Source organism: Protobothrops mucrosquamatus, unplaced genomic scaffold (genome assembly GCF_001527695.2).
Source record: "Protobothrops mucrosquamatus isolate PMUCROS unplaced genomic scaffold, P.Mucros_1.0 scaffold960, whole genome shotgun sequence".
NCBI lineage: Eukaryota > Metazoa > Chordata > Lepidosauria > Squamata > Viperidae > Protobothrops > Protobothrops mucrosquamatus.
This window is the reverse complement of record NW_015387204.1, coordinates 575,833-589,941: the sequence shown is the minus strand read 5'-3', so window position 1 is coordinate 589,941 and position 14,109 is coordinate 575,833. Positions and strand designations below refer to the sequence as shown.

General features: G+C 37.0%; 1 protein-coding gene across 1 annotated transcript in view; it reads right to left on the bottom strand.

Annotated features, from left to right (window-relative positions):
• DAAM2 (dishevelled associated activator of morphogenesis 2) overlaps positions 1 to 5,319 on the bottom strand; it is a 124,509-nt gene extending 119,190 nt beyond the window's left edge. The window contains exon 1 of the mRNA XM_015819626.1: positions 5,098 to 5,319. Coding sequence (XP_015675112.1) covers positions 5,098 to 5,271 — 174 coding nt within the window. The 5' untranslated portion in view covers positions 5,272 to 5,319. The remainder of the gene's footprint in view (positions 1 to 5,097) is intronic.
• Between the last annotated feature and the right edge of the window lie 8,790 nt (positions 5,320 to 14,109).

The following is a 14,109-nucleotide window of genomic DNA, read 5'->3' as shown; positions in this document are numbered from 1 at the left end:
ATATGCTGCTACAAAAGTCTGCCTCAAAGATAACCAGAAATAGTTATGCAACAGAGTGGGACTGTCATTCATACACTTCAGTGAATAACATCTGCTTCAGTAGGGAACTGATGGCTTTTTGCCAAATCTATGTACTTTCGCACTACTATTTGCTCAACAATTAGAGGAAGTAGACGTATTGTTCAGCAGCAAACAAGGGTGATTAATTCATTACATGGGAGTAACTTTACAAAAACACAATTCTCGCTGCTTCTTTCCGTCAATCAGTCATACAAGGTTTGTATTTGAGAAAGGAATAATTTCAGGTTAATTAAATAACAAATTCTTCCTGTGTTTGAGAAGAATGAGAGAGAGGGGTAAATCACCAGATTCTGGAATGCAATAAGATATATGACTGGCTTGCCACTAAAGAAAAAAAATGCAATCAAAGTGAATTGTCCCTTCCCCTAGCTGCTTCAAACCCATCTATTTCAGAGCTCTGAATGAACTTTCTGGTATAGATTTGTGGGCTCTGGATGGGACGTTTCTGATTGGATAAAAATACATTTTCATTTTACTGGATTTAGCCCTACTTAAAGAAATGGATTGTTATCCTGAGTACTGGATGTGTTCACAAACTTGCAAATGAAGCATCCTAATGAGTAACTGATTTTATGTGTATCTCCCTACCACCACAGTCATCCTAGAAAAGACAAATCTTGGCACGTAATTAAACCTATGGGCATCATCATTTGGTTTTTGCATTTTTATGTTTTACATTTTTATATTTAGCTATTGCATCAAATATTTTTGAAGCATTTCTACATGCACAAAAGTTAAGAATGGATAAAAGGCCTTTAATTTGTAGTTCATGCAGATCAACTCAGCTGACAGAAAGTCCTATGAATTTATGCTCTATAGACGTCCTCCATAAATTTGTCCAATTCCTTTTAAAAATTCTCCAGATTAGTTGCAGCACTACACTTTGTGATAGATTCTATAAGTTAATTATCACTATGTGAAGAATTACTTTTTTGTATATTTTTTAAATTGTCCAACCAGCTTCACAGGATGCCTATTATAATATTTATTTGTTTGTTTGTTTGTTTAGTTATTTGGATTTTATTCAGCTCCTGGAAATGATTTATTGATTGACAGATCTAGATTGACAGATATGAAAGAATAATAGATTGAGGGGTGGCTTTAAAACAATGTTAAAAAGTTGCTTAAGGAACTTTACAGCTCCCTCTGCCTTTTAACTTATTGTTTGTCTGTCTTTTATTTGTTTGTCATTTTATTTTAATTTTGGTTTAACTGTATTTTTGAGATGTTTATGAATTTTTATCTGCCCAGACTCAGATAGTGAGAATGTTGGTGCCTAAATTTGATAAATAAAACTATTGTTGCCATGATCGACAACTGACTGAAATGTTGCAACAAAAGGTGACAATTTTTGAACTAAGGTATTTTCAATGGGCCAACTTACAGAATGTTTTCAAAATCCAGGACACATGAACTCCTGAGGGAATGAAATTTGGGGAAGTTTTGTCTGCTTCAATGCTGCTGGCTGCTGATCCTGCAGTCATGTGATCTTCATTTTCAATGTTCCATGACACTTTCCCAGCCAATCTTGCAATCCTTCGCTCCCTCTCCCACCCAGCAGCAGCCACTTTCCTGTCTGCTGGGAAGGGAAGGAAAGATTTCCAATGCTCCTTGCCAGATTCCCACAAGGAAACTCAATGAAGAAGCCGGTAGGAAGTTGGAAGTTGCCCTTGCTACCACTGCTTTTTTTTTAATCTGCCTTTAGTCATTCTGTTTCTCTGTTTCAGTAAAGAAACATTTCTGAAACAGTGGCCCAATGGACCACAGGATGTCTAGTAAAATTCTAACCTTCTCTTCTTAGTTCTGCATTATTCTGCAATAAAGCATTAATTAAAATACACATTGTCAGAGGATGAGAGGTCTACAAGGATGGTTTAGGCTTCTATATAAATTACAGAGCAGATTGCACAAGTAAAACAAGAAGCCCATGTTACTTACAATAACAATTTCTTCAACATGAGAGGCAACAAAAATAAAGAGGACTTGGAGAAAAAGTTCTAAATCAAGATGAATTCCTGACAAACATATTATGGTTTGGCCAATGCCTCATTTTAGAAGAGATTTATTGTGTACTTGTACTTCCAAGGTTGTATTTAAAAAATAAAATAAAATAAAAATAAAATGCTGTAAGCAGAGTAGACCTGTAATACAGTGGATCCCATAGTCTATAATTAGATTTTATGCTTTATTATTGCTATTGTCCCTTTCCCCAGAAGCTTTGTTTGCTTTTCTATGTTGACTTCTGGCTGACAATACATTCTTGTCTAACAACTCTAATCTGCAATATTTTTATTTTCCTTTCATGCTTCAATCTGTGGGGAAAATGTTTCATTTAATTTGTGAAATCTGCAATATCAAAGGATGTTATAAACCAAAATGCTGCCACCTATTGTATTATGTTCTAGAGGGCCTTGGAAAAAACCCCACCAGAATTCCATAGAATTATGGCAGTTTATAACACCTTGAAAGTTTAGGGAAAGGAGGTAGGGGAGCAAGTCTTCCAGATTCTCCTATTTCCTCTTCAGTCAATAAATCTGCACAAAGAAAAACATATGCTCTTATAAAAGCCCGCACTGCCAGCAGACATACAACCAGCTTGGCACATTTTGCACAGACCACCAACTGCAAAAGTACTTCACTACAAATAATGTGATTCATGCCAAAGAAAAATGGGGAACTAGCCAAGACACACTAGAATTATGGCCATGGGCCAGATTCACAACTGTTGGGGTACGGATATACCCTGCCAGCATCCTCTAATATAGGGAGGTCTTTCTGCATTGTTCCAAGAAGGCCAAAAGAAAGTCAACACTAATTCAAGAAGTTCCTTTACATCTGAGAGCCTATCTTAAGGCAAGGCCTAGATAAGATAGTAAACTAATTCAGTTATAAAGCACTTTCTTTGAATTCTGACTTTCCTCTTTCCTAAAGGAATGTCAAAACAAGGTTCAACAGAGTCTGGTTAATGAAGAGGAATTTATGGCCCAGTTTGTAAGAGCAGATTCTTATCCAAGTGCTTAGAATAATTTTAATGATTATCGCTATTATTTTTTATTTCTATGCTTGCTTTCAGCTGATTGTATAAAGTCAGCATGCAGAACAATGAAATAGCATTGAACTATAAACATAACTGTAAAAAACAAAACAAAAAAACTAGCATTGTGATATATACTCCCGAAGTCATTAAGCATAGTAGACAAAAGTTCTACTTGGTCTAAGATGTCAAATAGTAGACAAAGTTGACTGCTGAATGAGAGACAGGTGTTTTAGCCAAAGCTAGCACTAACTAACTATACAATCCAATACTCATCTGCTATTAGGGCACAAAAGAAATTAACTGTGATCAGACATCAAGCAAAGAGTCAACATAAAGTGTAGCAGGAAATATAAGGTTATCATGAAACAAGATGAGAAGAGAACATTTCCCAAAGGTCAGAGGAAAAACTAGTTGAAAAAGTGAAAGGAAAATTAATTGGTCACATTTCTATGGCTGCTCATCTCATACCAAGCAGCACTATGTTTGCACATAAATATAGAAAAGGTCTCCAATGGTTTAATTTTTCATCGCATGATCTGTTGCCTCTAAACTGCATACAAGAAAGAGGCAAGTGACACAAATTTAGGAAACCCATTTTATCCAGAAAATGCTAAATAAACAGCTCCATGCGAGACCAGAGCCTGATCCGCCTACTATTTTCCCTTTAACAATAATCCTGGATAAATGACTAAACAATGCTCAGTTCTAGACAAACTCTTAAAGGAGATAAGCCAATAACATTCATAAAACCCTAGGTTGGTGTCTGAACATATAATTAAGAAATTCTGGAGCTTTTTTACTTCTTGGACTGCAGAAAGAAAACTAATCAAAAGGTATTTTTGAAAGTGGTGTTAAAATGATAAAATCAAGAAGGAAGGAAGACAGAGAGAGCAAGTCAACCAATGTCCAAGAAGTAGCCAAGATGCTTTCCCGAAAAGCAGATAAAGCATCCAAGGATAATTAATATTTACTGATGACAAGAAAGGCAGCTTGTTTTCTTATTTCTTATTAAGACTGCATTTTACCCCCTACTTTTTTGTAAGAAAAAAGGAAGGTAGAGGATTGACCCAAATTTTTATGCTTAATGTGATCCTATGCTCATGGCTTGTACAAATGTCAAGAGAATCAAATGCAAAAGCATTGCATTATACTTTCTACAAAGCAAATGGCAAATATCAAAAGTCAAAATTTGACAGGTAGTCCCCATTTAACATCCACTCATTCAAGCCACTATTCAATGGCACCAAATGAGAGTACTTACATCCCCTTGCACAACAGTGGGTTGCAGAGTTGAATTGCTAATAAAAATATATGCAACTCTTTCAAACATTTCCAGGTCACTGAATTTACACTACTTCATTTTCCAATTGAATTTTCTGATTCAATTAAAACCTCAGCACAACCAATCAATACAAATGCAGCCGCCTGCTATCAATCTGTTCAAAGCAGAAGCCTAGGAGGCAGATTCCACAACCTACAATCCTTGTTTCTATTCCAGATTACCACTATCATAAACCCCTGTGCCTTTTTCCCCCATTTAGATTCAGTCCAGAATACAGTAATCATTTTGCATGATGTTTTCTGTCCTGCAAAACAGAGAAACAAAAAACCAGATAGGGAACTTCAGCTCTGGGGTAAAAATGTTTATTTTTCTGCAAATTTAAAGGTCAACAAATAATTCCAAATTATCAGTGCCTTTGTGAATCTGAATGACTAACAATGGCAAATTCATATAATATGTTATACTAAATTAGGTTTGGATGATTGCCATTCCTATCTATACCTGTAACACTTGTACTGTATGTATCTTTAGCTCTAATGCCATTCAATTTCCATACTCTTCTGCCAAGACATACCTAGAGTGTGTTGAGAGCTGGAATTTCTTTCAAGTTTAACTCAGAGATGTTAAACAGAGAGGTTTTAACACAGAGATACTCAAAATTTGAAACATTTCCTCCCAGAAAATTAAATATACTTACCACAAGCTCAGAGAACCTTGCATTCAGTTCTTCGGCTGGTGGGATTGGCACTGAGAATTCCAAGAACTGCAGAGGGTTATTGTCCTTGAGGTTGATTTCAGGCAAATCACTCCGCCCAAAGCAGCAAAGAAACCCCAAAGCATGACGACTCCGTTTTCGGGGAGCCATAGTCATTGTGATATGGGATGCTATCTAACAGTCATGATCTGCAGAGAAAGGAGAAGAAACATTATAAAGACTCCAAATGAATGGCCATGAATGGAATACTTTGAGATAACTACAGTATCTAAGCAAGCTTTTGAAAAAAATGGGGATGAAAGAGGTGCAGGCAATATTAAATAATAAAATGACTAACAAACACTGTCTTGCAAGACTTTCTCTGGGATATCTTAGTGGAAAATATAAGACAGTAAACTAAGCAACTTTTAGACTTGTTAATCAATTTTGGTTTTGTTTCTTTGTTTGTTTAACCCAGAACAGTTTCATTCACTTGGGACAGAGAAATAACTATATAATATATGTGTCAGAACTGGGTATAAGTTAGAAAAAAAAGATCTAGCCAAGAAGTACCCAGAGGTAATATAACATACTATAGAACAGGGGCTTGTCAACCTTTTCACCCATTGTAACACTTTTAGGATATGGCAATATCCGAGTACCACTAGTCACCTAGCAAGGTGTCAAAAACTTGATGACCAAAAAAAAAAAAAAGGAAAAAAGTGATAAAGTACAGGTAGTCCTTGACTTACAACAGTTCGCTTAGTGACCGTTTGAAGTTACAATGGCACTGAAAAAGTGCCCCCCAAGCCACAGCTGAGCAAGACACCTGCCTGCCCACCCAGCAGCGCTCTTCCTCCTGTCCGAGATTTTCATTGTTGTGAGCATTTCTGTTGAGGATTGGCAGAGGGGGTGGGATGGGGAGCTGTTTGATTTTTATTCCCCCTGTCTGCTGGGTGGTTGCAGCAGGTTTTGGTCACTTCACATGACCCTGGGACACTGTGACCATCATAAATATGAATCAGTTGCCAAGCATCTGAATGTAAATCACAAGACCCTGGAGATGCTGCAACATTCCAGCTGATTGGCAGTTCTTCTGGGCTCAGCAGAAGTGCCAGGATCATTGTTGCTTTCCAGCTGATTGGTGCTTCTTCAGGGCTCAACAGAAGCACCAGGATCAGCGCCGAACTCCAGCTGGAGCCTGGCGCTGATCCTGGCACTTCCACTGAGCCCTGACAGCCCTGAAGAAGCGCCAATCAGCTGGAAAGTGGCACTGATCCTGGCGCTTCCGCTGAGCCCTGACAGCCCTGCAGCTCCAGCCATCTCTCGTTCAGGCTTGTGCGGTGCTACCACCGGTTCAGCTCATTCTCCTCCCCTGCTACCACTTTTTTAGGATGGTCGCGTACCACCTGCCAGGTGCCAATGTACCACAGGTGGTACCCGTACCACTGGTTGAAAAGCCCTGCTCTAAAAGATCCTGGAAGAAATGGATTATCTGGATCCATTTCATGGCAGGGTACAGTAGAGATAGCTCTGATCATACTTGTCAATGACCTTTGACAGAGCCTGATGGAGATGGGTGCATCCTTCCTAGTGTCTTCTGAACTGGTTGTGGGGATTTACAATAAAGGTACCATGCAGAAGGTTCCCCTCCTACCTTTGAACTTTGGCCTCAGTTGGTGTTGATGGGGGAAGAGACCAAGTCTGTTGGCCCCTCATTTACGGCCTGCCTCAAACTCAGCACTCTATTTTGCTTAACAGCTATATAAAACTGCTGGGTGAGGCTATTTGCTGGTTTAGAGTGAGCTGTAATCAGTATGCTGACAATATCCACTGTACATCTCTTTTGTGCAATCAGGAGCTTGTCTTGGACTTATAACTCCTTCTTAAGAGCAGGAAGCAGTTGTGGCCAAGAGGGCCTTTACATAGATTCATCTAGTGCACCAGTTATGTCTGTCCTTCAATGGGAAGCCTCTCAGACAATTAGTCATGTTATAGTCACTAAGAAATAAGATTACTGCAATGTACTCCATATGGGGCTGCCATTGAAAACTACTCAAAAGGGACAGTTGGTCCAGGTTGGTGGTTAGGCAGTGATGTTCACGACACATTCTATCCATGTGATGCTGCTACTCCATTAGCTGCACTGGCTACTAGTTGGCTTCTATGCGCTGTTCAAGATGCTGATTATCACGTATACAGTCCTTCATGGCATAGAGCCTAGCTATCTGCGGGACTGTCTATTTCTGATTGTTTCGTGACTCTTCTCCCAGAGTCCTGGAGTACAGTGGTGGCTGAGCCCTTTAGAAGGTTTGGTTGTTATACAGAGTTTCCCTTCTGTATAGTTATGATCTATTTCTTTTTTGCTGTTCTTACTCTTTTTTTTTTAATGTAAGCTGCCCAGAGTTATTTGGAGTTGGGCATTCTTTAAATCATATTAAATAAACTACTTAAACTTAAGTCCAAAAAGTAAAACTGTGAATGGACCAGAAAACAATATTTATGAATTAATTATATTTGTAAGGCTACCATGTCCTGCAAAAGAGCTAGGATAAGGAAAAATACAACTATTCAGGATCTTTTGAGTAATGACCAATGGGTGAAATCCTAGCAACAAAAGGCAATGGTTTATTCCATTATATACCTCCTCAATCACAATGCAAAAGTCTGTAAACTTGAACTTTTGATTTTAATTAAACTCAAAAATATTTTGTTTTGCATGGCATACATCCCTATGCTGTAGTGAAACTTAACTAGGAACAATTGAAACAAGTTGATGGACATGCTTAAAAATCAGCAAAGTTATATAGATTTAAAAGCTAACAGTTTAATGCTGGACCCCAGCTATCAAGCTGAATAACAAGCCACAGAGATTATTTGTCAATGAAAATCACTGCTATTTCAGTGGTTTACCAGAATTTAATTTTGGTAAAATATAGAAAGAAACAACTAATTGGTTTACTCCAAATAGTAAAGCTGGCATTGCTTTCTATGCCTACAATAAGGGCCTCAGGTATGTAGGTGAAACCTTCTTGTCCTGTAATTCACTAATGAGTCAAATAAAATTAACTGTAAGCCAAGCAATGTCAAATTACTTATTAATTTTGTTTGTTTGTTTATTAAATAGAGATGCTGCTCATCTTATCCAGACATGACTCTGGGTGGCTTACAAACATTAAAAATACTGCACGTTAAAATAATAAAGCAAAAAATAACAACAGTAATAAATACTGTCAAAGTTGGGAAAGAGGGGAATATGAAGTACGTGCGGAGAGATGGGGTCTTTCCTAATCCAAAAGCAACCTCCAGAACGGTGCACCCCTGTTAATTCCTAATTCTTAAATCCTAGAGACAAGAGCCCTGTGGAATTTCATTGAAAAACAGTGAGATGACATCATTGGCCAGTCCCAATAATGCAGCCATGGTAGCAAATGCTAAGAATTATACTTGCTTAGAATTTAGGGGTGCTTTAGAGATGTTTTCCTCCCTGCCCTTAACTTGCCTTTCACAGCAGAACACAAGAAAGTATCAGAAATTAATGCCTAGTTCCAAACTAACAAAAATGTTTAAAAATGTGTCTAGCAATTGTTGTAAATGTAAGCAAAAACCAAGCACGTACTATCATCTTTGGTGAACAAGCCCTAAAGCAAAAAAAAAAAAAAAAATTGGACAAAAATTCATACTTGGTTAGAAAAAATGTTAAGAAAGCATGTAGATTTTAAGCCAGAACTATTTCTATTAAGTATAATCTCAGGAAAATATGAGAAAGAAAATGTATATTTAATGGTGCATGTATTAACAGCAGCAAGAATTGTTGGAAAAATGAAGAAATGCCATCTGAAAATGACATAATTAAGAAAATACTGGAATGTGCAGAAATGGATAGACTCACATTGAAGATTAAAGAAAAAGAAGATACAGAATATTTTCAAATATGGGATGTATTTTACTAATAGCTAGAAAAACGGGATAGAGATTAGGATTTTATTATGTTATTAAGCTAAGACCCAGACAACATGTTGTTTAATAAGCATGTATGAATTGTAAACATAAAGAAACAAATAAAATATAATAATAATGATAATAATGATAATAATGATAATGACAACAAGAAGAAGAAGAAGAAGAAGAAGAAGAAGAAGAAGAAGAAGAAGAAGAAGAAGAAGAAGAAGAAGAAGAAGAAGAAGAAGAAGAAGAAGGAGAAGAAGAAGAAGAAGAAGAAATTAATACCTAGTTAATCATAGTCTATCATACTTAGTTAGTAGCAAGATGTTGCTTAACCTACAAATTGTTGTGTCAATTGACCACCAGTTAATCAATATCCTGCAGCAATTCTGAGTAGACCTATGGCTTTACATAAGTCTAAGTTTACTTGCAGGCTGGATGACAGCATAGCCATCTAATATATTTCTTCCAATTTACATTCTGAGAGCCACTCTGTGCTTGAAAGTTTTCTTGAATGAGAAGTCTGAATTGCCTACAGAAAAGCCAAGGAGAGGAAAAAAGGGGAAAATGCTTAGATCTTAGCACACTGCATAGACTGTGAGCCCTACATCCAAACAGGAAGTCTCCTGCCAGGAGTCTGAAAGGAAGGATCTGTGCAGTCCACATGATCCTGCATATTTTGTCCTTTTAAGGGACTAGTTGTCCAGCAGCTTGGAGTTTATTTGTGTTATTCCCCCCCCCAAGCATTTCATCCTTTTCATTTAATCTGCAGAATAAACTACATTTTGAGTGTAAATAATTAAAGCTGTCTTTCAAAATACTGGCTCCTCAGAGCAGAAGGGAACAAGGTGGCAGGTGAACAGAACCACTCAGTGCTACATCAACAGCTGAGTTTTGTCAAGTAGGCTGCTGTAACTGATTCACTTTAATCAGCCTAAGACACACTGTGTTGTTTATTTGCCTGAACAAGGCTGCCTTGTGCCCTTGTGAAGACCAAGCACGTGCCCTAGAAACATTAGCTTTTCCAATGGTAGAACTAAGTTATAACATTGAATAAGCTGCACTCAGCACAGTCTAAATATGCCAGCTCTTTTTTTAAAAAAACAAGACTATTGAAATATCATTGTTTGGTCCATGATGTTTCTTCTTAATCTATTCTAGGTTTCCTTTCCATATCAATGAAAATTTTCCAACTGATTTAAGAGAAATAAAGAAAAAGGTCTAAATTCTAAGAATCTAAGAATTTAACTTTTTTTTTTTTGCTCAAAGGAAGAGTTGGGATCCCCAGAATTAGCAGTGACTTTTAAGCCCCATTCTTATGAATACAAAAGATTTCATGTGAGATCATCCACCTTGAAACAGCCCCACAGAAGCAAATTATTATAACTTTGTTATTATTATGTAAAAACATAAAACATACAGTTGAAGAGAAAAATATGACATTCGAATAGCAGTGTTCCAATATCTCAGGGGCTGCCATAAAGAAAAAGGGGGGGGGGTGTCAACTTATACTCCAAAGCACCTGAAGGCAGGGGAGGAAGCAATGGATGGAAACTAATCAGAAAACTAGAACTAAGGAGAAATTTCCTGACAGTTAGAATTATTCAGTGGAACACCTTACCTCCAGAAGTTGTGAATACTCCAACACTGGGAGTTTTTAAGAAGAGATTAGACAACCATTTGTCTGAAATGTATAGGGTTTCCTGCCAGAGCAGGGGCTTGGACTAGAAGACCTCCAAGGTCCCTTCCAATTCTGTTATTCTGTTATTCTGTAAATCAGAATGAACAGCAAGCAATGGCTGTGCACACTTCCAGGCTTTGGGAAAAACAGATCAAGATCTCACTTCTGAGAACTTTTGAATTTTTTTTATATATTAATTGTGACACAAACACTAGCTAATATGCTCAATCTTTCCCAAACTGATGTTGTCTAAGTATGTCAAGACCACAAATCCCAAAAATTCCCCACCAGCAAAACCATTTGCTACAGTTGAGAATTAAGGAATTAAGAATTAAGAAAGCTCTTTAAACATTAATGAGAGCATCACATTGGACAAGGCTGCTCTGCCACAACACATTAATCTGTTATAAAGCTGGGGTTTTTTTTCTCATTCAGTAGTAATACTTATCTCTTAATTAATTTTATTTCACTTCGTTTAATTCACGCATCAGCACTTACAAGCAGATATTCTGCTTTGCTTTACTTTGGATTACTGCATGAAATAGAAGATTGGGCTTTTCAGTCTATATGGCAGGGGTGCCCAACCTTGGCAACTTGTGGATTTCAATTCCTAGCATGACTGGCTATGGAATTCTGGGAACTGAAGTCCACAAGTCTTAAAGTTGCTAAGATTGGACACCCCTGCTATATCTCTCCTTCCAGCTCATGATACTTTCTGCTTGTTATTATAATTAACTAAGTGTCCAAACAGCACCATGGTCAGTACCTCAGGTGAACAAACTATATCACGGTACTGTATTATTCATCAGAAATATTCACAGAAGTCCAAAGAGTTGGGAGTCACCAAATTCAATTTCCTGCTCAATGGAGGCATGCAAATTAAACCATCTCTGACAAGATGATTATCCAGCTTCTACTTAAAGGTAGCCAACAAAGGGCAAACGACATGATCTCTCTAGATAATTGGATTTACAATTTGACCATTTGCACTTCTAATAAGTTTTGTTTTACTTTTAACTAAAATCTAACATCCTGTCAATTCAATTCATTAAATCATGTCCTGTACTTAAAATAAGAGAATTGGTTTTGATCTTCTTCTGTGTGATATCCTTTCATAGGTTTAAAAAGTGCTATTGTATTCCCCCCTGCAACTTTTTCTCAAAGCTAAACCTATAACAGCTTCTTTTTTTTCTGAATTGTTCTAATCTTTCTGACTCCTTATAAAAGAGTGCAACCAAAGACAACACAATATTGGAGCTCGTTTTGACCAAAGCAAAATAAAGTGGAAAAAATATTTTCCATAATGTAGAATTATAATTCTGTTGATGCAGCCTAAAACTGTTTTCCCTATTTTGTATCAAGAAGACCTTCAGATCTGCTGAACAGATGAACAATTCCTCCTCAATGGACAGGTAGCAGCTTACTAATCAAATAGATGCTACAGTAGATAAAACCATTCAGATATGGTGAATTGCTTGATACTTGGCCACCTGGATGTATTCAGAACAAGCTGCAAGAATTACACAGACTGCTTGAGAAATTTCCTAGCTGACAATCTCAAAATTCTGATAGTATTTCTACAATGTGAAAACACTGTCATGAGGAAGAAACTTATTTTTTCATTAACCGTTCCAAGCAACCACAGAAAAAGTTATGGCTGTCCAATCTCCTCCTTGCTGTTTGGTAATAATAATGCTTTAGCAACCTACTTTTAAAGAGCAAAGGGTCATTTATAGCAGACAAATTAGTGATGGGTCCACGTTATCCTAATTAGCTACATTTACAAAGCCACACACTCATTTCCATGTTTAAATCAAAGGCAACAGGCTGGCCAGGGGAAAACTCTGTTAAATGAGTTTCTTGCAGCTAGTTAGTTCTATTTCAATATTTTTTCTGATCAGGTGTTGGAGAAAATCTACAGATGACACAAAAGCACTGCAATTACCCAACCGCAAAGCAGTAAAAGGTTTAATGTATTCATCTCCATTATGAAATCTATATTTAGAAGCTGTAAAATTTTCCAGCATCCAGCCCACCATCACACTTGGAAGCAGCATTCTCTATAAAGGGAAAATTCTAACCTCTTGAGCATAGGCATATAATTGTGTCTGGAGTTTTTAAAAACAGAGACACCACTGATGAAATCACAGGGTGACGAACACTACCGAACATTTGCAAACAGGGCCTACGTAGGTTGCAGCAATCATAATTCATAGAACTCCCTAAACTTTCACAGTTACAGGCAAATGGAAAGTGTATATGTATGTGAGTGAGAAAAAGAGGGGATCGCTAGTTGTGGGTCCTAAAACTTAATGAAATTAATGTTCTCAAGAAATAATGAGCACATTAATTTTTACAAATGCTTGTGCTTTGTAGGAAGAAATATGGTAACCTGATTGTACTATTGCTTAGCCTGAATCTATTCAGATATTCGTTCCAACAAAAGACTGTTTGACAGTCTTTTGCCACTGTTTCTGCATATGATTGTCACACCTATAAGGCTGTATTCCTTGAGATATTCATTCATATATCACTACTGCTCATAAGGCCCACATTCAATAAAATAGTGAATTTCGAAACTAAGATAAATCCACTGAAGGAAAGGGAGTATGTTTGTAAACAAGAGAAAAGGGAAGTAATGTTCAGAAAAACAATTATTTCACAGATTAGGCTGTTAGTTTACAAAGCTAGTGAAAGAACATACTTGTTTTTCATTTTTGGCAATCTATATCACACATTCATTTCATGAGAATTGTCCCTAACCTCATTAAGGAAAAACCAAAATTGGCCACAATTTTGCTTTGTTTGATAGCAGCATTTACAGATTTTTGTCCAATTAATCCAGCAGCTTCGGATTATCCAACCATTGCCTGCAAAAATGCTATGACTTAACTCATAACGTCTTAAGCAAAATACAAGGAATCAAGGAAGTGATATTAATACTCTAGACAAGAGATGACAATGGCCATCAGCTCAAATCATCATAATCGTATTGGAGAAAGCTCTCCATAATTACAGTAATTGTATCTAATCCACTGGCTCCAAATTATAGTAATTTCTGGGACAGATTCAAGCCCTTATGCTTTACGCAGCCACACTAGGTTAAGTAATATTTCTTCCTCTGCAATCCAGACAATTCTCAGAGGTCCTGCTCTGAGAAATCTTGCCTGTTAAGATAAAGCAGGTAAATGACAGAAATTTTAAGGCTCATATTTTGAGAAGTGCTTTACTTCGAGTCTGGAAGAAATATTATTATGGATTAAATTATAAGATTCCGATTTGGACAAGTCCAGGACAGATGATAGAGGGGATATCTAGGGGAGTTAAATTGGACAAAGTTTCATATAAAGAATTACTTTTGCCGGTAGGACAAGGTTGGCAACTTAAAT